Genomic DNA, 27,078 nt, shown 5'->3' with positions numbered 1-27,078 from the left:
GTAGAAAGATCTGGGAAGGCTTTTGTGATTGGCTACTGGTGATGGTAATAGGGGAGCCTTTGGAAAGGAGAAGTTGTGCATAGGAGTTAAGGGTGGCAGGAAATGCACATTGATTTCATGGTTTCACAGTCTCTATATCATTCCTATCAGTGATGTTGCATATTCTCCTATAGTGATCAAGCCTTCATGCAGAATCATTACTGCAAAGAGCCAGCTATTAGTTATACACACACAGCGTTAAAGGGAACAGTTTTGAACAAGGATAACCTTCTGGGTTCACAGTAACGTCTGCTGTTATATCACCTTAGAGACAGAGTTTCATCAAGTATCTGTTTCAAATGCAGCTTTCCCCTTTCACATACTCTGTTATATCAATGTAAGTTATAAAAAGAATACTCCACCCTTTCTTCATAAATGAACTCTGCACATCAATTAACAAACACAGCCAGAAGTCATATAAAACAAAATAAATAATCAGAAAAGAAGAAGCAGTACTCGGCAACACAGAAAGAAATTACTGTAATATCAATCACAATCTCTGCCAATCTCAAAACGTATTGGAAAATGCCAGGTTTCACACCTGACACCTGAAGGCAATATAGTATTGGAGCTAGGCGAGCCTCCCTTTTGGGGGGGGCATTCCACGGAGCTGGTGTCACCTCTGAAAAAACCCTGCTCCTCGTAAATTCATGCCAGAAATCAGCAGACGAGGGCACCTAGAGCAGCCCCTCTTTGTTAAATGTGAGGGCTGTGTTGCAGGACAGAGTGTTTTTCCAGCAGCTAGGCCCCAAGCCATTTAGGTCTTTATAAGCAAGGAGCAGCACTTTGAATTGAGTCTGGTAACAAAGCAACAGCCAGTGTATCTCACATCATTTCTAGAGTCATATGCTCCTGAGCATCCAATCACAGCCAGTATCTGGTACCTGCATTTTGCAGCAGCTGAATATTTGCAGACTCTTCAAGGGCAGCCCAGGTAAAGAGTGTGCTACAGTAATCAAGCCTGGAAATTTACTTGGTCATGAACAGACTTGGTTGGTGATGGCCATCGCCGTGACTATTGAGTGGCGTCTTCCGTTTTTCCTTCCCGTGATGGTTTTCAGTGAAGCAAGTTGACATATTCAGGCTGGTCATTGATCAAGAGATGTGTGGGCCATTTATTGATTGCAAACTGTGTGTGCAAAAACGAAATGCTTTCGTGGGCAAACTGAGTGAAGTTATTCTACGTGAGTGTTACAAAAGCAAGCTCCCTTCTTGTGAAGTTTGCTGTGGGAAAGGAGAAGAGCCATGTTTGAAAGCTGCCCTTGTTTACTCGCATGTGTTGGGAGACTTCATTTTGTGGGTTCTGTTCCCATCTCGCTTCAGGGTTGGAGGGGATCCTATCATACTTGAAGCCCTTGGAGGACTAACTGATTAAATCAGTCCAAGGCAGGTGAAAGACCAAGGATTCTGTAGCTTCCAGAAGTCATAAACTCTGGTTTAAAAATAATAAGTAAGGGTGGGTTTTGACTCTTGTTTACGGGCTGTGGGTAAAAGGAATCAAACGGACTGAGAGCTGCATCATTTAACTGCAGCTAAAAGCAAAATGTGTAACTTCAGAAGCCTTGTATAGAAGCGGAACTTAGCACAAAAGGGCCCTGTCTGAGGCTGGGCAATCGGATAAGCACCCAGGTCGGTCTGTTGGCGCCGGCATGCATCTTGGGCCTCTGGAAGCGAGTGGTTGCAATTAAGAATCCAGGCTCACTGTAACTTGAACCGGGTTTTCTTTACCCTCGGCCGCCTTCTTTGGGGGGTGGGGGCAGGAGTCCACCGTGCCTGGTGCTTCGTCGGATGTCCTCTTGCAGCTCTCAAGAGCCCCCTTTTCCTCACAAGCTCCCCCCAAAATTAGTCCAAAGCACGTACAGGCACATGTCAGGGAACAGTCTCTGAGGTGCGGCTGGCGTTCAGTGGTAAAGCACATGATCTGCCTACTGAGCCGAGGTGGAGGGCCTGTGGGCCCCTGCCCACACATGTTACTGGACTACAACTCCACAATCATTCCTGGCCATTGGCCATGCTGGCTACTGGGAGATGGAGGCCAGTAGCCCCTGGAAGAGCCACAGGTTCTCCATCATTGGTATAGGCTCAGCTCCCAATACCCACAGTTAAAGGATCTCTGCTGACAAAGACCTCAGCGTGGAAGCCCCCAAAGAGCTGCTTCTGTGCAGGGAATCCCATATTGTGTTAGGTGAGTTGTCTGTCTCATTAGTTGTTGGGAACCTAAGAATCTGCCTTACACTGAATCAGACCCACGGCCCATCTAGCTCAGAATTGTCTTCAGTCTGGGAGCATCTCTCCAGGGTTTAAAGCACGGGAACTTTCACCAGCACTACCTGGAGAACTGTCGGGGATTGAAACAGAGATATGAAAGCTAGGAGCTAAATGGCACCTTAAACCTATGGGCACAGCAACGGAATGCCTAGGAGCACTTTTTATAACAAGAATACAAAGCTGAAACTGAATGAGCTGCAGCTAAAATATTATTTTAAAAAATTCCTTCCAGTAACACTTCTTCAGATAACTGGTGGACTTCCACCTCATGCGTCTCAATGTGGTGCCTTCCATAGTTCTAGTCACAGGTAGGTAGCCGTGTTGGTCTGCCATAGTCGAAACAAAATAAAAAAATTCCTTCCCGTAGCACCTTAGAGACCTACTAGGTTTGTTATTGGTATGAGCTTTTGTGTGCATGCACACTTCTTCAGATACCAGATCATAAAATATTATGTTCGTTTTTCACATGGTCTAGTCCTTACCCTGTCTGCCCACCCCTAATATTCTTATGAGGGTCTCATCTCCAGTCTTCAGAGAGTAATTGGAAGTGGGGAGGCAGAAAATCCTTCCACTCTGCAGTTTTAATCTGAAATCTTAGGCGCAGTACTGCACCCAGAGCTCAGGAACTGCTCGCACTAATGAAATTCCCTGTCACAAAATGCGCCTAGAACAATGAGAGTTTCGAACACTGCTTCTGCACACAAAGCAAATGCTCTGCTGCTGAGCTATGGCACTTCTCCAAGTTTAATAGAGTCCCTTAGCCCACAGGAGCTGGGCTGGTGAGCATCATAGCTGTGCTGGGCACCATTCAGAATGCAGACTGCTCCATTTACCCCGTGGTCCTCTGTTATAACCCACCCATTGCAGAATAATGGAAGCCTTCAGGGAAGAGACGAGCAATAGCCCCCAAGAAGATTTTTGTGAGAATTTAACGATGGCAAAAAAGGACACAAACTGAGGCATCAGTCTTGGCAGGCTCCCCGACCACAAAGGCCAAACTGGGCTTGGCAAAAGGTTCAATTAATTCAGAGCATATAACAACACTTTTTTGTTCTGGGACAGGATGCTGGATCCCAGGGTGGAAGCCTCCCTTGCGCAGCAGAGTCTTGCCACGTTGAGCTCTTGGCTTGGCTGTGTGCATCTCTCTTGAGTGGAGGCTCTGGAATCTGTGCTCTTGACTTGGTAACTTGGCACGGCCAGCGCAGCACAGCCACTTTTGCTTCCTGCTGAAGGTCCCCTGTGCTGCCCATGGGCTGATTCCTCTGTGGCAAACGGGCCTGTCGCAGATCCGAGGGCAGAATGGGACGGCCTGCTTGGAACCTATGGTTTGTGGGGCTTGGAGCAAATGTGGGTGGATGTTTGGGGCAGGGTGTATGATAATGTCTGTGCTGTGCTGTAGTTCTTGTTGCCAAAAAGTTTGCCAAAGGAGGTGTAGTGCTGTGCAAATAGTTCTTGTTGGTAAAAAGCTTGCCAAAGGAGGTGCCGGAAGAGGAAACATTGGACTTCCCAGGAAGCATTCATCACACGTTAATCATGCCATTAAAAAAAAAAGAATGCAAATCTTCCAGCTGCAGATTGGAAGTCAGGTATCCTGTACTGCCCTTTTCCCACTTGTTGAGAGTGAACTGGAAATTGCTGGGGTAGGGGTATGTGTGTGAAGCCTGGGAGCAGAAGGGTGCAGTCCCCTCCCTACAAAACCACAGCAGTACTTCCTGGATTGCCTGGCAGGTGGCAGCCTGCTGTGGTCTGGTTGCAAAGCAGGCGCTTAGTATTGGGCAGCTCTTTCAGGAACTCTTTTGTGTCCAGCCGGGAAGAGGAAAGGCTTGCTTCCTGGGAAGTAAAAAAGGCGGCCTAGCAGAACGAAGAAGTAAAAAAGGCGGCCTAGCAGAATGAAGAACCACCCAGCTTGGTTGGATCGCCCTGGGGAATTCTGTGCCTTACTTGAAAGCAGGCCAGAGGCGAGAGAGAAAGATTGAGGCACATTGTTAGTAAATGCCAGGGTACTGGCAGCATGAAACTCAGGGTAGCTGATAGCCTGCTTGGTTGTTAGGTAGTGGTTTGTTGTGGGAAGGTATCTGATGTACCGGCCTTCTTGCTTTCAGCATGCTTCTGAAAGGTTTGTGGTTTTTCAATCCGCACAGACAGCAATGGCATATTGCATTTCATTTAAATATTGCCTTTCATCCCCCCCAAAGTGTCGGTTTGCAGCCTATATTTAGCCTTTGGAGGATGGCCATATCAGAGCAGGTGAAACACAGCCACCCTTGCTAGCTTTCAGGAACGCCTCAGCCAGTTAGGCCAGAGGGGCAAAGGTGTGCAGGCAGGCCAGGTTAAGTCAAGCTGCTGCTAATTACCAGCACTGGGATTCCCCTGAGATGAGACAGAGGGATAAGGTGTTTGTTTTTTTCTGCATGGAGGCCTTCCTGAAGAGCTGAACTTTGAGAAGACTGAACTGCTTGGCCTCCTTGCAAGAACGTCTTGTCAGCTGCATTTGATTTCCAGTGGTGTCCCCCTTTCTTGTTTATTTTTTGTGTTTGCTCCAGGGACCATTTTGAAGCTTTTGCAAGCCCTGACTTCAGCACACCATAATTGTGGCGTTGTTCTTAAAAGGGCAGGTGGATTTTTCAGGGACCAAACTGGAGAGGCAGTAGGTCTCACAACCGCTGCTTCCTCCTCCCTTGGCTCCCCACCCCCCTGTGCCGGCAGGATCCTGACAAAGAGCACCACTGTGTGGAGGGAAGGGAGCTGTTTCCTGATCATTAATCTGCCTCTCGGAAAAAGATGTGCATTCTCCATTTCTCTGGTCACAGCCAGCAGCAGGGAGCTGCAGCTTGGAAAAATGTCTGCCAGCGAAACTGGCGGAGTGGCTGTGTTTTGATGGTGGCTGCTTCGCGGTAGGGATCGATTGTGGCCAGTTTAGATTGCCTGCAGGTGTTTTCACCCCCAGAAGGCTCTGAGGAGCAGCTGCAAAGAGAGGTTCGGGTGCCACACAGCTGTTTTGCAGAACGGAAACTTTGCCAATATCTGCGTGTTTCTCAGTGGGTCTCAGTTGCAAGAAGCTGAGTTTGCTACTCGCTCTCAGAGCCAGGAATGCCCCTGAGGCCTCTTGTGCTGTAGCCTGGCTTAGAAATGAGAGGTCTGAATGAGCCTTTCCACTTCTCCCCTGATGTTATTGGTGGCAGGCCTGCAAAATGCACCACAGCGTCCTAAATCTTGAAACAGAACCGTTGAGCCGTTTCCCATTCTCCCATCCCCAAACAGCAGAGATGTTGGGGTAGCTCAGGTGCTTGCTATAATAAAGTTCACCTATGCAGACATCTTGAAAATCTCCTCCGTATGGGTCTTTGTGGGGTGATGGTGCCTGACCGCTGGCCCTTGGGAGTATGGGAAGATTTTCTGCTGGTAACCCTGCAGCTGGACCGCCTTCGTGGACTGAATGCCGGAGGTGCTGAGTTTGTGGGACTGCGTCGGCTGCTCTCTCCCAGCAGGCCCCTTTTTATTATGTGCATGGGGGGGGTCTGTAACTGCGGAGGTCAGGTGTGTTGGCGCATGATGTTTTCCCTAATTCCTGCAAGCTGGATCCTGTTCTTACCTGGCTGCATTTTATTCCCCCGTGCTCTGGAATGTCAATGTCATACCTCCAAGCGGGTGGATGGAACAACTTCAGCGCTGCTGGCAACCTTCAGTCTCTGATCATGACTCGCTGCCCCCTCCCAACCACCCAAATCTGCCTGAGGCCCACAGATAAACTGGCAAGCCCTTCAAGCCTCGGGGGGCAGCTGCTCACTGGAACTACTACAGCTGTCTTTTGAAACTTATTTTTTAAAAGCAGCTCACTCTCTCCTAGTATGTTCCCAGCGCCTTCCCTACCAGGCTTATTGTGGTTTGGGGTGAGGGGTTTTGTTGCATCTTTGCTTGAAACTCGAACATGGGAGGTTAGGTAGCCAGGCATGGCCATCTGTGACTGCTTCCAGCCCTCCGGCTGTGGTGTGGGGGTTTTGGTTTTTTCTTTCTTTCAAGAAATGGTTTGATGTGTGGATTTTCCACTGTGCTCTTGAGACTGCCTCAATCACACACTCCAGAGTCCACTTGCCGCCTCCCTGATTCCTGAGCTGTGCTCTCAAAATGGCTGCCTGCCTCGTTCATGTGTCTTGATTTCTGAGCAGGAAGTTTCTGGGAGATCTGGTGTAGGCAGGAGGTACGCTGGGTCCAGGTTCCTGTCATAGGTGTCTCTGTATCCATAGACCAGTTTCCAGAGAAGCATATCTGTGAGTTTTTAAGACTATAAAGCTTTCCGGTACAGCCTTGGTGCAGAAGGCAAATGCTCCACAGACCCGGCTTGACTTCTTCCTGCTCAGTGTTCTCTCAGTCCCGTCTCTCACTTTCCTTTGCAACTGGCAGCAGAACCACAAATACTAGCCCAGCCTAGGTGGTGTGCCCACCAGGAGTAAAACACACCGTCCCACCCCGCTCTTTCTGCCGCATGGATCCATTGCAGAGGGAAAAGATACAGCCACTGGTGGAGAAAGGACTTGGGCATGTGGCTCAAATGAGGGAAGGCCTGGCCTCAGCCTGGAACTGTAGTTTTTTGGATAGGTTTCCCTGGTAGGAAAGGGTTCAAAAGGAAGATAATGAAATGAGAGCCGGCTGCATGTGCCTCCTTAGAGATGGAAAGCCTGGATGTAGATATTTCCGGCCAATAACAAATGGAGCAGCCCTAATTCTCAGCATTTACAGAGCACTTCATTGCATTTCAGAGAGTTTCACTTGAGCTCTGTCGGTTTAGAACAGCAGCCCTGTAAAGGAGGCCAGCATTACGATCTGTGGCTGTGGTGATCTTTGAAGTTGAGGACTCAGGAAGCTCAGCTGCTCCTTCGCCTTTCACTGTTGCAACAAACCTGGTGGCTTCTTTCTTTCTTTCTTTCTTTCTTTCTTTCTTTCTTTCTTTGTCTTGGGGTAAGCCAAGGTCCCTGCCTAGCATCTCCCTTTGCCTGTGTTGAGGCAGAGTGGCAACCTTTTATTGGGAGCCAAGAGCTGTTGTCAAAGGGCGCTGAGCACTTGTAGGGTACTCAAACATTATTGTGATCAAATTGCAACGATCAAGAACAGAAACAATGTGTGGTTACAGCAGGAGTCACCAGCGTGGTGCCCTTGAGCACAGTTGTGCCCACAAGGGCCTTCTCTGGTGCCCACAGCGTTGTCTCACCCTGCCAAAATTAGGCTTGGAAGGAGCATTCTGTTGTGACCAATAGAACGCGTTGCGGTGTGTGTTTGTGGTGTGTGCTCTGTTCTTCTTTTAAGGTGGTGGCAGTGTTTGCAAGGCTCCCTGTTTTGGGTAGTGAAAGGCAAGTACAGCTGTCTTTTGCAAAGTCCCCAACTAAAGTCACTTATGGTGGCAGAGAATTTCAGAACGTGGTATTCGAAATTCACTTCTTTTGGTGTATTTGAAACCTAGTTGTATGTCAGGATGGTGGGTGGCTGCCAGCTCTTCATGGAGCAGCTCTTGAAGCACAGAGGGAGCAAGGAGCTGCTGGAGGGGCCTCCTGCGTTGTGGCTCAAGGTGACTTTGAGATTTTTCAGGCAGAGAGGAACCACCTTGATGCCTCCACGTGAGGCCCACTTGAAAGTCTTTCCTTATTATCTTTGTCCCCCTCCACTTCTGGCTTTCTACTGTTGTATCTCCTCCTGCCCTGAACTTCTTCATCTCTCTCTCTCCCTACCCCCCATCATGCATGACTCCCCACCCCCAAATGCGGGGCAGCACCACTGGGACCACCCATGTGCGGCCCGATCACAACCTGTCATTACTGTATGTGTTCGTGCTGCACGTGCAAATAGGCCTCACACAAAGAAGGAGGTTCCACATTGCTAATAGGCAGCACCCGGATTCATTTGCAAAGGCTGACCTTCCTTTCCAAGCACACTGCTGAAAATGCATCCTTGGTGCAACTTGTCAATGTCTGACTGCCTTCATCATCCTGGGGGTGCACTTTTGGATTGGTCAGCTAGGTGGCAAAGTGTTTAAGGCTGTCACGGACAGCAAAATGTCCTTTGCTCTAGCAGTAACTGGGGAAAGGGGCCAGTGTGGTGGGTCAGCTGGTGCAGAATGCTGCAGCACAATTGCTGATGGGAGTGAGACCCAGCCAGCATATAGAACACCTTTGCTCAGGGATCTGCACTGGCTGCTCATTTGCTGCCAAACCAAGTTCAAGGTGGGGTCACTTTGCTTGTGGAATTGCCATACCTCAAAATACCCACTTGGCTGCTTTCATCTGCACAATTGGCACTATTGTGGTTAAAAAAAAACAACAAAACACCAATATTTTAGTGTGGCAGTGCCAATACTTTGGAACTCCCTGCCTGTTGACATTCACTGTACTCTTTGGTACCTGTTCAAAATATTTTTGCTTAGCAAAGCCTACCCAGATACGTTGAAACTGCATGTATCTCTTTTTAACTCCTGTTGATTTCAAATTATCTTTCGAATACTTTAAAATACCTGTTTATAATCAAGCCTCTTAATGTTTAATTTCATATTTTTGTAAACCACTTAGAGGTGTGTTGTTTTCCTTAACAAGCAAGCAGTATATAATTCTTACTAATTAATAAGTGAAAGAAACGTGGCTGAGGAACCTGTGTCCTTCATGCAGGTGCTGCTGGACTCTCAACTCCCTTCCTCATGCTTGGCCCTTGGCCATGGCTGGCTCCTGGTCACTGCAGTCCAGCAACATCTGTAGGGCCCTAGGCTCTCAGCCACCACTGGCCTAAATGGAAGGAAGGTGTGGCTTGCATGTTCTTGCCATTTGGAAATATAACTGCCTCCTTTTCTTCCCTCTCTCCTCCCAGTAATCCTCCGCTGAGCGAGGAGATGTTGCCTCCCGGGGAGTGGATGTGCCATCGCTGCACCGTGCGCCGGAAGGTAAAGACGCCTCCGCCCATGAGTGAACGGACCTTCTGGGCATTCGGATGTAATCTCTTCTCCTCCTCTTCCTTCTCTGGAAAGAACAAAAGGGTTGCAAACAGCTGTGGGGAAAGATTTGCTCAGGAGGGGCGGGTGTGAGGACATACAGCTGCCACAGACCAAAAAATAGCTTTTATAATTCCCAACGCATTATGAACACCTGTCTTTCTCAAGCGGAGCTGTGGGGAATGCTTCACAAATCTTCGGGAAAAGCTAGATTAAATTAATTCATGCTTTGAGCCTGGCAGGGAGGGTGATGAGAAAGCCGTTCCTTTCTTTACCTGCTTCTCCAGAACATGGCCAAATGTGCAAGTCGCTGGCATAGCTGTGACAAGCTAATTTGGTGGAGCCACATTCCCTGCCTTGCTAAGCCAATTCCAGGTTGTCTGTGTGTGTGTGTGTGTGTGTGTGTGTGTGTGTGTGTGTTTGCTTGCTTGCTTGCTTGCAGGGGGTGGTGGAGGGGGGGAGCTGGCTGTGACGGCACAGGCCTCTCCCTCTTTCAGGCCAGCTGCTCCCATTGCCAAGCCTCCCCAGTTCCTTCCGGCTAGCTTGGGAGAGGAGAGAATGGAATGACCTCCTGTTGTTTCCATAGCAGCGGGGGGGGGGGGAGCAGTGATGAGTTACGCTGCCCCCCCCCCGCCGCCGCCAAAGCTAGGGAGGTGATTATTGGGCCAAGCTCCAACTTGTCATCAGAGATGCCTGCCCTTTCCTGCAGCTAACAGGGCGGCCCAGCTGAATGCAAATATTGACTCCTGGGGCTGCCAGCTTTCAGGGTGTGCTTGAAGAGGGAAAGAGCTGCTGGCAGGGCTGGGTGAGAGAGAGAGAGAGAGATTTCAGAGTCCAGGGATTTTCTGGCTTCTCACGTGTCCAGCGATTTCCCACCCTCCCCAAGTGTAGGGTTTCCAGCTTCTGCCTTTTTTCTGTTCTTAAAAGAAAAAAATAACCAGTGTGGTAAAAGGAAGCAGTAATGGCCACCAACCTAGTTGACTTTAAAAGAGGACTGCACAGATTTAAGACGGAGAGGGCTATCGATGGCTACTAGCCATGATGGCTGTGCTCTGCCTTCACAGTTGGAGACAGCAGTGCTTCTGAATCCCAGTTGCTGGAAACCACAGGAAAGGAGAGTGCTCTTGCACTCAAGTCCTGCTTGCGGGTTTCCCACAGGCATCTAGAGGGCCACTGCGAGAACACGATGCTGGACTACGTTCACCATGGGCCTGATCCAGCAGGGGGCTCTTCTTATGTTCTTATGCATGACAGAAGGGCCCATGGCAGAAGCGCTGGCATCTCCCATTAAAAGCATCAGGTAACGCAGGGATTGTCGCAGCCCTTCAAATGTGGGACTCCCAACTCCCATCTTCCCTGTGCATTGGCCATGATGGCTGGCGATGGAGGAAGCTGAGGGCTGCAACATCTGGGCAGCCCCATAATCGCCATCCCCCAAAGTAGCAGCTGCTGACCTCTGCCTGAGGCCCAGGAGAGCTGCTGCCAGTCAAAGGAGACCATGCCAGGCTAGATGGGCAAAGAGCCTGACCTGATAGGACCTATGGTTCTTAGGCTTGCTCTTTTGCTGTGTGTTCCTCAGGGCCTAGGTAGCCACCCATTGCTTCCCCGTATTTAGGCGGGTACTTTTGACCTAGCACCCCTGCCTGCTGTCCTTTCATTCCTTGGCCCACTGGGTCAGCTGCTGAGCCGAGCAGGCAGCTCAGAATGGCCAGGCTTGCAACTCACCAAACGGCAGGGCCGTGCCACTCCAGGGAATTCTGCTGAGGCAGGAATAGCACGGACCCCTTTCCCCTTTAAATGACTTGAATCCTTTTGTCAGGACAAGGGAGCAAGGTGGCCTTGGAAGTCAGTCACTGACTCTCAGCCTAACCTATCTCACAGGGTTGTTGTGGGGGTTAAATGAGGAGGAGAACTGGGTGCGTTGCCTTGAGCTCCTTGGAGGGAAAAGTGGCATATAAATGCAGCCATTAAAATAAATCTCAAGCAGTCAAAGTAGTTTTATTCCTGCAAGGCTTCTCCCCACACGGCGCCCCAATCAGTTCGACACAAGCAGAAATAATGGGTTGCGTTCAGCTAAGTTCTGCTCCTGAGAGACCCACTGAGAAGAATAGGCCCGAGTTAGTCACATCTGTTAATTTCAGTGGACCCGAGTCTGAGTAGGCCCAACTTTGTAAGCCAATAAAAGACATGTCATTCTTCAGCCTGAGGGGTCCCATTCCCTTCCAGACAACCTTCCCAGCACCAGATTCCAGTCCTGGGCAGGACCAAGGGCAAAAGCGAGCGGAAGATTAAATATAAATCCTACCTTTGTACAGTACCCCTCTCTGTCCTCCATCCAAGCAAGAGGCATGATCAGAGTTCAGTGACACATCTCCAGGCAGGCGATTGGGGTGTGGCCCCAAGCAAGTTGCAGGGACCAGATAAGAGAGTCCGGGGGGGCGTTGTTTGGCCACTGACCGCTGCTTGGGACTGTCCAGTGAAGGTGATGCTTCCCCTTCCTCCGGCTGCTCTGGGGCTGCTGAGTTAAGACTGCCTGCCTGCTTTGTGCCTTGCAGAAGCGGGAGCAGAAGAAGGAGCTGGGCCACGTCAATGGCTTGGTGGAGAAGTCCGGGAAGAGGACCACGTCCCCCACCAGCGACGCAGCGGACTTCTTGGACCGGGCGAGCGGCGGCGTCCTCCGGACCCTCTCCCACACCCGGCTCCTAGAGCGGAGGGCCAGCCGGCCCGGCACGCCCACCTCCAGCGCCAGCACCGAGACCCCCAACTCGGAGCAGAACGACGTGGATGAGGACATCATCGACGTGGACGATGACTCTGCCACCGCAGCAGAGGCAGACGGCGGGCAGCCCCATCTGAAGCGGCCCTTTGAGCTGCTCATCGCCGCCGCCATGGAGAGGAACCCCACCCAGTTCCAGCTGCCCAACGAGCTGACCTGCACCACCGCACTTCCAGGTGAGCAGCAGGCCCCACCCCTTCTTCACAGGCACCAGTAGAAGGGAGAAGCTGGAGCCAGAGACTCCAGAAGAGGCTGGACCAGCCTGGGCTGCTTGGCTTAGCTTGTGGGCATTGCCATTGCAAACTCCTTGCGACTCCATGCCTGGTTGCATGGGTAGCCCAGCACAGGTTGGGGCACATCAGCCCTTTGGGCAGGGCTTCTTCCTATCAAGACTCATGTCCTTCCATGACTGGGAGTTTGGCTCAGCGGTTCCCAAAGTGGGCAGGTCTTTCCCAGAGGCGGTGGGTTTTGCGCATGGGGACTTTAGGAGGCAAGCAGGCCGCAGGGGGTTGATGGAGGTGTAAATGAGATGTTGAAAAGCTAGTATCACTGGATCAAGTTCATCAGGTTTTTTTGAATTAATTAAACCAAATAGTTTTGATTGGACTTTGAATAAAAGTGCAGTCACTTGTTAATCTTCCTTAGCTGAGTGGCTGTTCTGAGTCATTATTTTTAGTAGGGTAGCGTGGGGCAATGGGAATCAGTTTATGGAACCAAGGGGGCAGGGATGCAACAAAGGTTTAGAAACCACTGGCTTAGCCGTTTGAGGAATAACAGGGCCGTTTCCATTTGTCTTCCCGCCTCCCACCCACCCAGGTACTAGTAAGAGGAGGAGAAAGGAGGAAACGACTGGGAAGAACGTCAAAAAAGCACAGCATGAGCTGGACCACAACGGGTTGGTCCCCCTGCCAGTCAAAGTCTGCTTCACGTGCAGCAGGTATGGGTGTGGCGAGCAGGGCTGGGCAGGGGGCTGTAATGGCATTCTGTGCCAGCTTTCTTGGCCAAGATGGGAGTCAGAGCAGGCCGTGTCTCCACTTAGGCAGCACCGTGGGAGGCATGTGGGACTTCTTGCACTCCCTCTTGGCCCGGCTATGCCCAGGGCCTCACATGGAACGCCGACCCTTTCCCCAGCTGCGGGCAGGGTGTGGCAGGATTCCCACTTAAGGCGTTTGGAGGTCATGGGTTTGGATCATGGGCGCATCCTCCTTCAGGGGAAGTGCTTCTCAGGGGGCCAGGCACCTGCTTTGCATGCAGAAGACCCCAGGCTCAGTCCCCCTCCCCATTCATCTTCAGTTTAAAGGGCAACGGGAGATAACCTCTTCCTGCCCAAGACCCTGGGGACCTGCTGACCCCAGTCAGAGTAGACCTGCCATCCCTCACCTGGAGCTGTGATGGGGTTTTAGACTACAACCCCCCATCAGCCCCAGCCAGCACAGCCATGATGTTGGGGCAGATGGAAGTTGTCGTCCGCCACTTCCCTTTCTCTTCGCTCCTCTGTGTAGTGATGGTGCTTTCCCCTCCCCCTTCCAGGAGTTGCCGCGTGGCCCCACTCATCCAGTGCGACTACTGCCCGCTGCTTTTCCACATGGACTGCCTGGAGCCCCCTCTCACGGCCATGCCCCTGGGCCGCTGGATGTGTCCAAACCACATTGAGCACGTGGTGGTAAGTTGGCCTTCCCCTCCGGGGCCTGCAGAGTCTCTCCCCTCCTGCTTTGCTCCCATGTTGCTGCTGCTGCTGCTGTGACCTGGGGGCATTGTAATGAGCGCCCCCCCCCCTCTTCCAGCTGAACCAGAAGAACATGACCCTGAGCAACCGGTGCCGAGTGTTTGACCGCTTCCAGGACACCATCTCCCAGCACGTGGTCAAGGTGGACTTCCTCAACCGGGTCCACAAGAAGCACCCCCCCAACCGCCGCGTGGTGCAGTCCATGAAGAGGAAGGGGCTGAAGGTCAGTGGGGAAGGGGTTGTGTTTGTCTCTCTGAATGAGAGGCAGAGGGCTTGAGGGGAGGCTGGCCTGGCCTCTGAGCCTCCTCCGGACTTCCAGGCGCCAGGCTCTTTCCTTGGTGAAGCTGCCTTGCGTGAGTCCACCAGGAGGTGGCAGCCTTGCCTGCGCAGAGGCGGCTTTTCCTCTTGAAGCTTGCAGGCCTCGGCTTGCTCTTTAACCGGGCTTGACCGAGAGGCAAGGCTGGGAAGATTTAACTGCCCCTCCTCTCTCTCCGATGCCCTCCCTCAGGTTCCTGATGCCATCAAGTCCCAGTATCGGATCCCGCCCTCGCTGCTGGCCCCTGCCGCGATCAGAGATGGGGAGCTCATCTGCAACGGGGTCCCTGAGGAGCCCTCGCTGAAGCACCTTTGCAGCCCGGAGCACTTAGCCACCCAGTCAGAGCAGCAAGAGGTAAAGGCCTGGGGCGGAGGCCTCTCTCCAGGAGGGGCTGCACTCCTGCCAAAGGAGGGCCCCCCCCCAGCTTCGAAATAGAGGGATGCTGCCTTCTGAGGCCAGCAGACTCTCAGCTGGCTGCGCTTGGCCCTGGCTCTGCTGAGAGCAGCCCTGAGCACCTCTCCATCAGGCACCTTGTGGTGGTCTGTTAGGCATTCTCTCTTGCCTGTTTAGATGTCTCCAAGCTGGCATCTGGGTTGGAAGCAGGGCAGATAACCTCTTTGGGAAACTCGTCTCGCATCCATGCTGTGCAGATCTCTTGCGGATTCAGTCTTTTTCCCATGGCAAAGGTCTTTTGTTTCCCTCTGGAGCTGTGGGTTGGACATCCTTCCAGTAGACAGAGAAGCCTGAGGGGACTTTGCTGGATGCGAGCAGCCTGCTTGGAATACGCAGGACAGTTCCAGGATTCCCCATGAGGTCGTTGGCTCATCTTCCTTGCCTGCCTTAGACCTTAGGCTTGTGCGTTTGCTACAGGCATCTTGCCAGCCGCTGTGAGAACAGGGTCTTGACTCAGAGGGGCCATTGGCCTGACCTGGCAGGGCCATTCTGATGTTCTTATGGAGAAGAAGGCTATCAATTGCTACTAGCCACAATGGCTCTGCTCTGCCTCCAGAGAGTCGGAGGTAACAGTGCTTCTGAATAGCGGATGCTGGAAGTTGCCGGAAGGGACAGTGCTGTTCTCATGCTCGGGTCCTGCCTGTGGGTTTCCCTTTGGGGCATCAAGTTGGACTAGGAAGGGCCACTAGCCATATCAGCAGGGCCATTCAGGTGTCCTTTTTCAGGATCTCGCCTTGCGCTTGTTGCAGACTTCCTCTCCTAAGTGTCTCACTCCGTATTCCTTTCTCCTTCCAGTGGCTGTGCAGCGTCGTCGCTCTGCAATGCAGCATATTGAGACACTTATCTGCCAAGCAGATGCCCTCGCTCTGGGACTCTGAGCAGGCGGACAAGGTGGACGTCAAGCCGGTGATCGTAGCTGACGGTTCCCTGGCCGGCCCTTACCAGGTGGCGGACAAAGCCAGCCTCCCTCCCCTCTATTCTGCGCCCTGCCCACCTGGCATTGCCCCTCAGAACTCCTTGGGGTCTTCCCTGCAGGAGGACGCCCACTACCCCTCGTGTACGGACAGGCCCAAGAAGGTGTCTCCCTGCAGCGCGACGTCCAACGGCCCCAACGCCCCCACGGAGGTGAAAATCAACGGGCCGCATTTATACGGTGACTCTGCTTCTGCCAACTTGACTGACTCCCCAAGGCTTGGTGGCCAGAGCAGCAGCGCCCTCCCGGGGTTGTCCCAGCGGCAGCAGCCATGGCCCCGGCCTGCCACCCCACCGGTAGCCTGCGGGCTCCTCAATCACATGGTGGCGGGGGCTGTTGTGAAGACAGAGAACGCGGTGGGGCCAATCTCGTGCACACACAGGGGCTCCGTGCCAACAGCAGGCATGCCGGCCTCCATCCCGAACTCTTGCGCCAGCCTGGAAGCTGCCAGCACACTGCAGAGGAAGAACGTGCAGATGCAGGCTGGGCCTCTTCTGGCCTCGGACCTGGGGGCGATGGACTCTCCTCTCACTGCCACCCGGGCGCTCACCCCTCCCCAGGCGGCAGCGGTGGGTGACGGGGTCTCTGCCATCGGAGCTGCTCATGGCTTTTGCTCACCAGCACCGCCTCCAGGTGAGAGTGTGGGGGCTTCAGGGCAGCCGGGGGTCTCTGGGAGCCCTGCCTTAAAAGGGGCAGCGGGAATGACTGAGTCCTGGGGGATGCCACCACTTTCATTTATTTTTATTCATAAAATTTATACACTGCCTGGTGGTTAAAAACCGAAAACCTTCACTGCGGTTTGCAGAAATATAAAAAGCTGAAATTATAAGAAAATTTAACAACAATAATTTAAAACTTCCAAAAAGCTAAAATAATAGACTAAAAGCAAAACTTCCATCAGCTTTCTGACAAATCCTACCCACCATTGAAGCCAATGTTTTTTGACTCTGCACGATATAAATAAATGTATATATAGGTATGTTGGGAGGGGTGCCTGTGAATCCTGACCCAGCAGTTCTTTTTGCTCCTCCCTCTAGACGGTAAGGTCAGCCCGAGCACCTTATCCATAGGAAGTATCTTAACCACCCCCTCGTTGCTCCCTCCCAACTCTTCAGCCACGCTGGACCTCGCAAGTTCCCTGAAAGCATTAATGGACAGCAGCGGAGGTGAGTCCTTGCACAAAGGCATCTTGCTGTGCCAGGAAGGGGGGAGGCAAGCAGGCAGGGAGCTCCTCTTGTTGGTCTTGGGGTGACGACATCCGCAGATGTCCCCAGGGGGCCTCCTAACTCAGCAGTGATCCTCCTGCCAGTGTGGTGTAGTGGTTAAGAGCGGTCGACTCGTAATCTGGGGAACCGGGTTCGCGTCTCCGCTCCTCCACATGCAGCTGCTGGGTGACCTTGGGCCAGTCACACTTCTCTGAAGTCTTTCAGTCTCACTCACCTCACAGAGTGTTTGTTGTGGGGGAGGAAGCGAAAGGAGAATGTTAGCCGCTTTGAGACTCCTCCGGGTAGTGATAAAGCGGGATATCAAATCCAGACTCTTCTTCTTCCTGAGTGGCCCTTTCGATTCTCTCTGACCAAGCTGCTGTGCCCCCCCCCTTGCCACCCTCTTGATGAAGGCATCTGCACCCGCTTGGTGATGCCAGAGGTGCATTTAGTGTTGGGATACTGCTGGGGAGACGAGGGCATCAGGCAGGCCCCCAGCTGGCTCCAGACGATCACTGGTCTCCCATGGAACAGCATCAGTCAGTTAGCGACACAAGCCTCTGATACGCTTACAGACCCGTGCACCCTCTGTTAGCAGTGTGTGTAAATCTCCACACAGCAGATGAGGCGGACAGAGGCAGATGTAAGCATTTATTCAGCATAGTTCAGGAACAAAGGAAAGCATGTCTGCATCCCTTCGTCTCCAGCAAAACAGCAGTATAGCAAAAGCAACATACAGCGGAAGTTCCCAGCAGACAGTGCTGGGAGTAAACAGGCATGTGATACACAAACGTCATGCCTGTACCCTTTTAAGGTGGAATGGAACTATATCCTAACATTTAGATCGCCTGCCTGCCTCTTGCCCCCACCCCCAGGCCTGGAAGGCAGGATCGTGACCCAGCTGGACCCATGGTAAATGCTAGGTCTTCTTGTATTGTGTCTCTGTGGCCCTAGGCCTATCAGGAAAGCACCATAAGAAAGGGTATCTTGCTCCCGACAATGCCGCAAGGTTTAATTCATTGATTCCCTTAGGCACCTCACCTTAACAGCACCGTCTCTTCTTCTTTTATGTCAGCAGAGATTGAGATAAACATGCTGGATGAGAAACTGATCAAGTTCCTGGCCTTGCAAAGAATACATCAGCTGTTTGCTTCCAGGGTCCAGACCTTTGCAGGCAACGCTGGTCCCCATCAGCCCAGTCCTGGGGGAAATCATGCGGAAGGTAGGCCCATGCCCACGTTGACTCGGGCACTCTCTCCTCCTCTTCCTCTTCTCCGCTGCTCTTGGGGGTACAACAGTCTTAAAATTATAAGTCACCTTTCTGCTACACACTCCCCAATAGCTGAAATGCAGAAGGGCAAACAAGTGTCTGCGCCAGCAGTAGGAGAGGCAGGCTCCTTGGGAAGGGCCTGCACCAGAGGAAGAAAGCCCCGAGTTGTTCCTGCGGCACCAAAGTTTCCTCTAGGCATTGGCAGAACGCAGGAGCATCATTGGCCTGATCATAGGAAGTTAGATGGTTGGTCCATTTCGCTCAGTTTTGTTCGCATTCACTGGCAGTGGTTCTCAGGGTTTCTGCAGGGAACTCCCCCAGGACAACCCTGGGACCTTCTACAGCCTAAAAATAAAGTAAGATTCTAGTCCTCGTGGTTCTGAATAAAGGTTTGAAATAGAAACACAGGAAGCAGCCTTATACCGAATCACGTCGCTGGTCCATCTAGTTCAGTATTGTCCACACTGGCAGCAGTGGCTCTCCAGAGTTTCTGAGCGGACATTGCCAGTCCTTCCTGGAGATGCTGTCAGGGGTTGAACCCTGAGCAGGTGCCCGACCACTGAGCCCTCCCCCAAATAGAAAACACCTGGAATAATGGGGCAGATCTGCATTATGATGAAAAGCCCTTTGCCCACCCCACCTCTCAGCCAAGGGGAGATAATCTAGCCCTCTGTTGTCCACTCTGCCTGGCAGCTGCTCCCCAAGGTCTCTGCCCCCCCCCCCGATGCCCTTTGACCAGAGTTTGAACCTGGGACCTCCTTCCCACTGGCATTGGGAGCACAGATGCCTTCTCACTGCCTCGCTTTCGGTGACACGCCTGCTCAGGTGCTGACCCAGGCCCTGCGATGCTTTGTTCAAGAAGCGTTGGCCAAAAGATGCGGCTTGGTGGGATGGGGAGTGAGAAGGCAAATGACAACCTTCACTCTGCCTCTCCTCCCCCTTTGGTTATGGACCTCAAAGCAAAATGAAAAATGGCAAGAACATGGCTGGTGGAGAGGTTTTTTTTGGGGGGTCATGGGTGTGTTCAAATCCAGGGGGCTTCTCTGCTCTTGGCAGCGCTCGATCTTGAGACCACCTGTCAGGGATTCTTTAGCTGTGAATCCCTTGGGGGATCCCTTCCAACTCTACAATTCGATGAATTCCGTCTTTCTGTCTTCCAGGGCAGAGGAAGGAGGTGCAGGCCCGAGCCGTCTTCTACCCTCTGCTGGGGATGGGCAGTGCGGTGAACATGTGCTACAGGACCCTCTACATTGGGACAGGCAAGGGCTAACTCACTGGGGGACTAGCTCGCCTCCCACCAAGGGAGGGGAGAAGCTACGTGTGTGCTCAGCAGCCTCCTGGCTGCCAAATTGGCTGGGGAAGCGGGGTCCGCTTGCAAGTTGCTGCAGCTGCTCTCACCGGAAGCTAGTAACTGGGGTGGTGGGGTAACCCTGAGCCTTCTGGGAGTGGGTGTGCTTTCATCTCAGCTTCTGCCGTGGTCCTTTCCTGCTTCCTGTGGCTTTTGGTGGAGGTCTGGCTGCATCCGAGCCGCCGATGCTCAAGAGAATTTCTGCCTCCCTCCTTCCTTTGCGCAGGAGCTGACATGGACGTGTGCCTTACAAACTACGGTCACTGCAACTACGTCTCGGGCAAGCACGCCTGCATCTTCTACGACGAGGTGAGTCGCGCAGTGCTGCAGCCCGGGAGAGTGGCTTGATTTGGAGGCAGGTAGATCTGCTTCTGAGAGAGAAAGAGAGGAAGCGGCCTTCTGGGCATCCTTGCCACCAACGCTTCCCGTCCAGGGTGTGACTCTGTCTCCCTTTCCCTCTGCCCCAGAACACCAAGCACTATGAGCTGCTCAACTACAGCGAGCACGGCACAACGGTGGACAATGTCCTGTATTCCTGCGACTTCTCCGAGAAGACGGCGCTCGTCCCGGCCAGCAGCATGGTTGCCAAAGTACAGAGCGTGATCAGTAAGTTTGCAGCCTCTCCTGAGCACCAGAGACAAAGCAATACCAGAATCCTACACAAGGGCAACTTGCATAGGCAGGAGAGCCCCACTCTGCATGCGTTTCTCTCTCTGTTTTACACAAGCATTGCTTCTAGTCCAGGCTTCCTCAACCTCGGCCCTCCAGATGTTTCGAGACTACAGTTCCCATCATCCCTAACCACTGGTCCTGCTAGCTAGGGACCATGGGAGTTAATAATACATAATAATAAAATTTTATTTATATCCTGCCCTCCCCAGCGAAGCCGGGCTCAGAGTGGCTAACAACAGTAAAATAATACAGCATTATAAAATCAGTTCAAATCAAATTAATGGCAACCATTGGGCTAGAGTTCGCAGACACATTGTGCACAGGATTCCCTTTGATGTACACGAACCATGTCTTGTCCGGATTCCCAACCCTCAACGTGGGCCACAGACTGTTGATGCCCTTTGCATGAGATGAAGAACTAAAGGAGGGGGTCAGGCTGTGCCTTGGCCAAAGGCCTGGTGGAACAGCTCTGTCCTCTCTTGTAGGCCAAAAACATCTGGAGGGCCGAGGTTGAGGAAGCCTGATTCTAGTCCTTAGATGGCTGCACTGGTGTGAGTGTGTAGACATTGCTCTGCTTAAAAATCAGAAGCCAGAGGGATGGTTCAATCCGGTATTGAGGAGTGATGGGGATGGGAGGTTCAGCACCTTTTTGAAGCAAGGCGCCCAGGATTGTGCACAGGATTCCCAAGGCGATGGCACCACATACCGTATTTTTCGCTCTATAAGACCCACTTTCCCCCTCCTAAAAAGTAAGGGGAAATGTGTGTGTGTCTTATGGAGCGAATGCAGGCAGGAGGTTCTGCTCAGCACTCCCTTTAAAGAGCCGCACACACACTCCACATGCTCTTTAAAGGGAGCGCGGCTCTTAGGGGAGCCTTAGCCGCGCGCAGCCTCTCCCCGGCAGGAGATGAAGGCTCCTATTGCTGGGGAGAGGCTGCACATGGCTAAGCCAGAAGCCAGGACAGCCAGCGGGATCGCAGCGCAGTGATCCCGCTTGCTGTCCTGGCTTCTGGGATTCAGAATTTTTTGTTTGTTTTCCTCTTCCAAAAACTAGGTGCGTCCTATGGTCTGGTGCATCTTATAGAGCAAAAAATATGGTATTTGTGCAATGGCATTATGGTGCCGGCAGTTTTGTTTTCAATCACTCGCACGGCCCTTTCCGCCTTTGCCCACTGTGCCTCTCTTCCTGTATTCCAGAGCGACACAAGAGCCGAAAGCAGCAGCAGCTGCAGCCGCCGCCCCCTGAGGAGGAGCAGCCCCCAAGCGAAGAGGCGGCGGTGATGCGGTCCCAGGCCCAGGGCCCGTCCCCCAAGCCCTGCAACTGCAAAGCCAGCAGCTCCAGCCTCATTGGGGGCAGTGGGGCCGGCTGGGAGGGGACGGCCCTCCTGCACCACGGCAGCTACATCAAGCTGGGCTGCCTGCAGTTCGTCTTCAGCATCACGGAGTTTGCAACCAAACAGCCCAGGGGAGGAGATGCCGCCGCGGCCTTAGCACAAGAGAGGGACTTGGAGGAGAAGCTGTCCCCAAAGGCCCAGCAGGTCCCTGTGCTGCGCTCAAATTCAGTGCCCTAGGAGGAGGCAAGGACCGAGGGAGGGAGGGGTTGGACAAGGAACAATAAATCCTCCCTCCCAAGATCGAGAGACTCTCTCGCAGACACATTGTGCACAGGATTCCCTTTGATGTACACGAACCATGTCTTGTCCGGATTCCCAACCCTCAACGTGGGCCACAGACCGTTGACGCCCTTTGCATGAGATGAAGAACTTTTAATTTTTATTATTAATATTATTATTATTATTATTGTTTGCTCAAGTTTTTAGGGGCATTTGCACATATATTTGTACTATACATTTCATTTAAAAAAAGAAAAGGAAAGGAATTAACTGCAGCGTGTTGGGAGGCCGTGCTGGGGCAGAGCCGGCAAGAGGGGGCCGGGAGGGGAGGGGAGGGGGTCGTTGACATTGCCCCCCAGGCAAGCCTGCTCCCCTTTGCAGTTGTAAAATAATCCCAAAAAAACCTGTTCTATTTTGTGCCAGTGACAATAGTTTTTATATTAAAGAGAAAAAGAGAAATACAGTTTTCATACAGCAAAAATCTATTCAATTATCATTGTTTTATTTAATGTAAAGGTGCGCTATCGTCCTGCAAGATTTATTTTCTTCCCCCCGCCCTTTCCAACCTCCTGTGCCCCCCCTTCTCTCCCCCTTCCTGCTGCAGTTGCAATTCTGCGTATTGTGTGTGTGGCAGGAAGCGAGTTCCGATTTCCTGCCACCCACCCTGTTTCGTTCCCACCCCCCTTTTAGATGATGGAGAAGTATTTGGGGTTCTGTGTAAATACATCCACTGACAGCGTTTTTCTCTCCCCCCGCCACCCCCCCCACTGTGTTTTTTAAGCTGTGTACGTGTGGGTTATGACGTTTTTCCTCCAGTTGTCTTAATTGTAGCAAAGCGTTTCTTTGTCGTAAGCCTCCTTTTCCCCTCCCTTTTGTTCCAGAAACTTCCCTCCCACCCCCCCACCCCCCCGCAGCTAAGTTCTGATGTACAGAAGTAAATTGCTATGTTTTAGGCTTTACGGAAACTTTTTTCCTCTCTCCTGTATTCTGTATATAAAACAAAAACTATGGCACTTGTTGCTGTCTGCCTGTCTCTGGAAATTCCCTGCCATCAGCAAGAAAAGTTCCGTCGGCTTTTGGGGGTTCCTGTAGGCAAATGTCCCTGTGGGGGGGGTTTCCTTCCTCCCCCCCCCACCCCCGGGTCACAAGGTGGGTCTCCTTTTGCGCCTGCGCTGTCAGACGGAAGCCAACCGCTTCTCCTTCACCGTGTGAAGATTCAGCCAAAAGTGGGATCTGAGGACTGTCTCCCCGTTCCTGGTTGTGCACAGGGTGCCAACTTAGGGTGCCCCTTCCCTCCCCCCCCCACAACAGGGTATATACTTGTAGGGCATTGTGGAACAAAAACAGCACCTCTGGCACCCAGAGGCTATATTGGGGGGGTTATGGGGGGGGAGAGAAAATTATTCCCGCCGGTTGGCCTCGACTCACTCCATCCTGGAGGTGAGATCTGCTGAGTTCTTTAAAATGTTTTTAATGCTTGGGGGGGTTTTTTGGATCTGGAAAAAATTCTTAACCTTTTTTTTTTTTTTTTTTGTATAAAACGGAAAAGATTTCATGACTGTTCCAATGGCATTAAGTCTGTATTAATAAACTCACATACTACTATTTAAAAATCATGGGGCTGTGCCAAGCCGTGCCAATTATTTTTAAAAGAATTCCTTTGCTCTCATTCTTGTCATCGCCCACGTTCCCTTCCTAGATGGAGCCGGGCTCCTTCGCTGGGAAGCCAGGTCTCTCTCCTCCCTCCCACTAGCGGAGGCAGCCGGTCGTGGAACAAGAGAGTCGGAAGTGATCCAAAGGATCACCCAACCCCTGGAATTGCATTAGGACTTGTGGGGCACTGGCCTGCCCCACCTGCCTGCTGCCTTCCTTTGAACCAGCCAGTGGGGTGCGTGGTTCTTCCCCTCAGCTTCCCCCTCCTAAGTCTTGATCTTGCCCCTTGTAGAACTCTGGAGAAATGGAGGATAGAGGCCAAACTGGAAAGAATTGGCTCTACCATTGAGTTTCCTGCCTCGCCCATCTCTCACCATCATGGGCACCAGACACTTCCTATCTTCCCCCTAAGAACTCATGCTTTTCATGGAGCAGGTGGCTGGTTCAGTCTGTGGCCTTCCCAAAGCTGCCAGCAGGGATGGGGAACATCTGCTGCTCTCCACATGTCGCTGGATTCGCTCCTGGAAGAAGAAGCCTGCTGGATCAGGCCAATGGCCCATTTAGGCCAGCATCCTGTTCTCACAGTGGCCAAGATGCCCCAATGGAAAGCCCTCCTCCATGATTTTGTCTAATCCAGCAACCTGGGGAGACCACAGTCTCCATCCTGCCCTGGAGAATCACTGCCTCTTAAGCCCACCAGCTGAGAACAGGGGTCAAATTCTGCAGAAGGTTCCTGTATTTGTTGGTCAGCTGAACTTCCCCTCTTGGCCAGCCACCTGTTCATTCTTCAGCGGAAATCAGTTAAATAACTTTACTTCCTCCACCCTCACCAATAACATCTTCAATTCCAGCATTCCCTGTTGAGCTGAGATGCTCTGCTTATCTAAGGGGAGTCTAGATTGCCGCAGCCAGCCTCAGTCGCTATTACTGTATAATTGACTGCATGTATAATACTGCTTCGATCATTCATAACTTCTAATCAAGTTTAACCTTGGATCACACAATGTCCCTTTTAAAAATACTGATAAAATCAAAGGTGGAAAAAGCAAGCTAACTTAAAATTTCTCAACAAAGGCATGGTGTACTTTGCAAACAAATTTTCTTTTGCGAAAGACAAGTTTCTGTCCTCAAGAACTTAATCTAAATGTTGGCAACAAGATGTGAAACAAAGGAGAGGGAGGGGAGGGCAGAGCAATGAGGAAAACCAGTTGCACAACTTCAATTTCTGTTTGACCTTGGGGAATGATTTCAGGGACTGGTGCCTCCAACTCCCATGAGCCTTAGAGTCAGGGATGCCCAAGAGCCAGGCATGATGGGAGTTGGGAAGCCATCCGGTGCAACCTGAGGGTCCCAGGGCCTTGGCTTAAGCCAGGTGCGCGGAACCGTGGGCCTTCAAATGGTGCTGAACTACAACTCCCATCACCTCTGGCCATTGGCCATGCTTGCAATGCTGGGGCTGACAGACATTTTAGCAGCATCTGAAGGGCCAACTGTTCTCCATACCTGGTTTAAAGCAAGGCTTCCCCCGGAATTCCTAGACCCCTGGTGTTTTGTTTCCTATGAATCCTTGGTAGTGGCTGGCCTAAAGAGCTTTTGGGAGCTTCCTGGTGCCTTGCAGGAGGTTGGGTTGGATGACCCTTGGGGTCCCTTCCAGCACTATGATTCTAAAAGCCAGTTGCAACCCGTTTCCCTCCGTGTCCATTTTTCGAAGAGCCTTTGCCAGATCAGAACAGCTCCGTGGGGTCTGCCGCTGTTGAGATAAAATGCTGAAGGGGAAAAGGCTGGCTGGGTGGGTCCCAGGGGTCAGCAAACCTTTTCAGCAGGGGGGCCAGTCCACTGTCTCTCAGACCTTATGGGGGGGGTAAATGAATTCCTTTGCCCCACAAATAACTCAGAGATGCATTTTAAATAAAAGGGCACATTCTACTCATTTAAAAACACACTGATTCCCGGGCCGGATTTAGAAGGCGATTGGGCCAGATCCGGCCCCCAGGCCTTAGGTTGCCTACCCATGAGCTAGAGACTTTGCCTTGATGCAAAGTCAGATCCTTGGTCTTATCTAGTGCATCACTGTCAACGCCAGGGTTTTCCAGACTTGGGTCTTCATTCCCATCATCCCTGACCACTGGTCCTGCTAATTAGGGATGATAGAAGTTGTAGCCCAAAAAACAGCTGGAGACCCAAGCTTGGGAAACCCTGGTCTATACTGACTGGCAGCAGCCTCAGTGGCGGACTTTGTGCTTTTAAATTTCCATGTGCAACACCAAAATTTGCTGCCCCACCCCCTGCTTTCTGTTGTTTGTCATTGTGGTGTCCTCTCAGCTCAGCATCCAGGGTGGGCAAACTGGTTGTACTTCCCTAAATCCACCTCTGACAGCCTTCCAGGGTTTCCCATTTTTAAGGAGTCGGGTGTCTTTGCATCCTTGCAGGTCCAGGGTTTCAAATCTGACACCTCCTGCATGCAAAGCAGGTGTCCCACCACTGAGCTTCCTAGGGCAACTTCCCTAAAAAATAGAATAAGATTTCTAGTCATGAAATAAAGGGCCAGCTTAAATAGGAACACTGCCTTATACCATGTTAAACCATTGCTCCATCTAACTCAGCACTGTCTACACTGACCGGCAGGGTTTCAGATGGGGGTGCATTTCCTTTGCCAGCCTTGTTTGGATATGGAAGCTGGGACCTTCTGCAAACAGAGCAAATACTTTGAATTTTATTATTATGGTCACAGACCAGTTTCGGCTCACTTACAATATCAGAAAAATCATAAAACACAACAGGAATACATTGGATTGCAACTGGGTATAATAGAGACAATTCAGATATAGCGGCAGTTAAAAGTATGTATTAAAACTTTATCATTAAAATATAACCTAAAATTGCCGTTTAAAACCTTAATAATTTTGGTAGTACAGCTTGTTCCCAAAGTTTTATGGCAGTCGCACAGAATTTGGCCACCCTTAGAGAGATCTCTAGATCCTTGTCCTCTACCAGGAGTTTTAGACATTGATGCTTGGACCCATTTGGAGATTTTTGTAGAACAGGAGTGATAAATACCGAGTGTATATCCCCGTAGAAACGGCAGCAAATACTCTTCAACTTGAGACCAGGCTTTTCTATTGGCAGGAGGGCCCGAGTTGTTCAGTAGTGAGTCTGCAAGAGAACTGCACCTTTGTAGAAACTTCAAGATTTAGCAAAGTTGGTCGCAAAGCCTGGCTTGAGCTCTGTACCATCCGTGGGACAGGCGTCCCCTTCTAGAGATGCTGGGGGCGCATGCATTGATCACGCACGAACAAGACTCTCCAGGCACAGCCACGTGTTAAGGTGAGGCTCTTGGAGATTCACAGAAGACTGGTGTAAATTTACGGACTATTTGAAAAGTAATTGTGATGATCAGATTACGTTTGTAGGTTTACAATAAGTTTTGTGAGGTGAATAATTTGAATTATTGCAAAATTGGATAAAGAGGAGGATTGTTAGTTAAGATAATTAAAGGCAATATGAATTTAAGAAATGCAGAAGAAATGGTAAAAATGGTGGATCGTCAGAGGTGCTGATGGAAGTTCAAAAGGATTGTATAAGATGTGAAGTTTTGTGGTATGTGTGTTCAAAAATTAATTAAAAAATATTTTATTTTATTTTATTTTATTTTTTAAAAGGTGAGGCTCTTGGAAGTTCACGATGCAGCTGCTGGAGCCGCAGCCCCGCGTGGAAAAGGGCCTGTTTGGCCTAGAGGCAAAAGGGAATCGCTCCCGTGGCAGAACAGGTCTCGGCTGAAGGAGGCAGACATCCGCAGCTG

The 27,078-nt window shown here is 51.4% G+C and overlaps 2 protein-coding genes across 7 annotated transcripts in view; both read left to right on the top strand.

Moving 5' to 3' along the window:
• The window catches only part of PHF12 (PHD finger protein 12), a 30,813-nt gene extending 7,571 nt beyond the window's left edge, over positions 1 to 23,242 (top strand). For 3 of the 6 annotated variants that reach the window (XM_080982814.1, XM_080982818.1, XM_080982819.1), the window contains 13 exons: positions 9,154 to 9,226; positions 11,830 to 12,226; positions 12,867 to 12,987; positions 13,581 to 13,713; positions 13,835 to 13,999; positions 14,285 to 14,446; positions 15,341 to 16,151; positions 16,556 to 16,684; positions 17,799 to 17,945; positions 19,154 to 19,252; positions 19,568 to 19,650; positions 19,809 to 19,947; positions 21,211 to 23,242. In XM_080982814.1, coding sequence (XP_080838940.1) covers positions 9,154 to 9,226; positions 11,830 to 12,226; positions 12,867 to 12,987; positions 13,581 to 13,713; positions 13,835 to 13,999; positions 14,285 to 14,446; positions 15,341 to 16,151; positions 16,556 to 16,684; positions 17,799 to 17,945; positions 19,154 to 19,252; positions 19,568 to 19,650; positions 19,809 to 19,947; positions 21,211 to 21,584 — 2,833 coding nt within the window. In that variant the 3' untranslated portion in view covers positions 21,585 to 23,242. Of the gene's footprint in view, positions 1 to 8,298; positions 8,520 to 9,153; positions 9,227 to 11,829; positions 12,227 to 12,866; positions 12,988 to 13,580; positions 13,714 to 13,834; positions 14,000 to 14,284; positions 14,447 to 15,340; positions 16,152 to 16,555; positions 16,685 to 17,798; positions 17,946 to 19,153; positions 19,253 to 19,567; positions 19,651 to 19,808; positions 19,948 to 21,210 lie in introns of those variants that run through there. The other 3 variants (XM_080982817.1, XM_080982815.1, XM_080982816.1) reach the window with 3 other exon arrangements.
• Positions 1 to 27,078, top strand: part of SEZ6 (seizure related 6 homolog) — a 164,213-nt gene that overhangs the window by 122,768 nt on the left and 14,367 nt on the right. The window lies entirely within an intron of this gene.

The sequence above is a fragment of the Podarcis pityusensis genome (genome assembly GCF_964106645.2).
Source record: "Podarcis pityusensis genome assembly, chromosome: 15".
Lineage (NCBI taxonomy): Eukaryota > Metazoa > Chordata > Lepidosauria > Squamata > Lacertidae > Podarcis > Podarcis pityusensis.
This window is presented reverse-complemented; position numbering and strand designations above follow the sequence as displayed.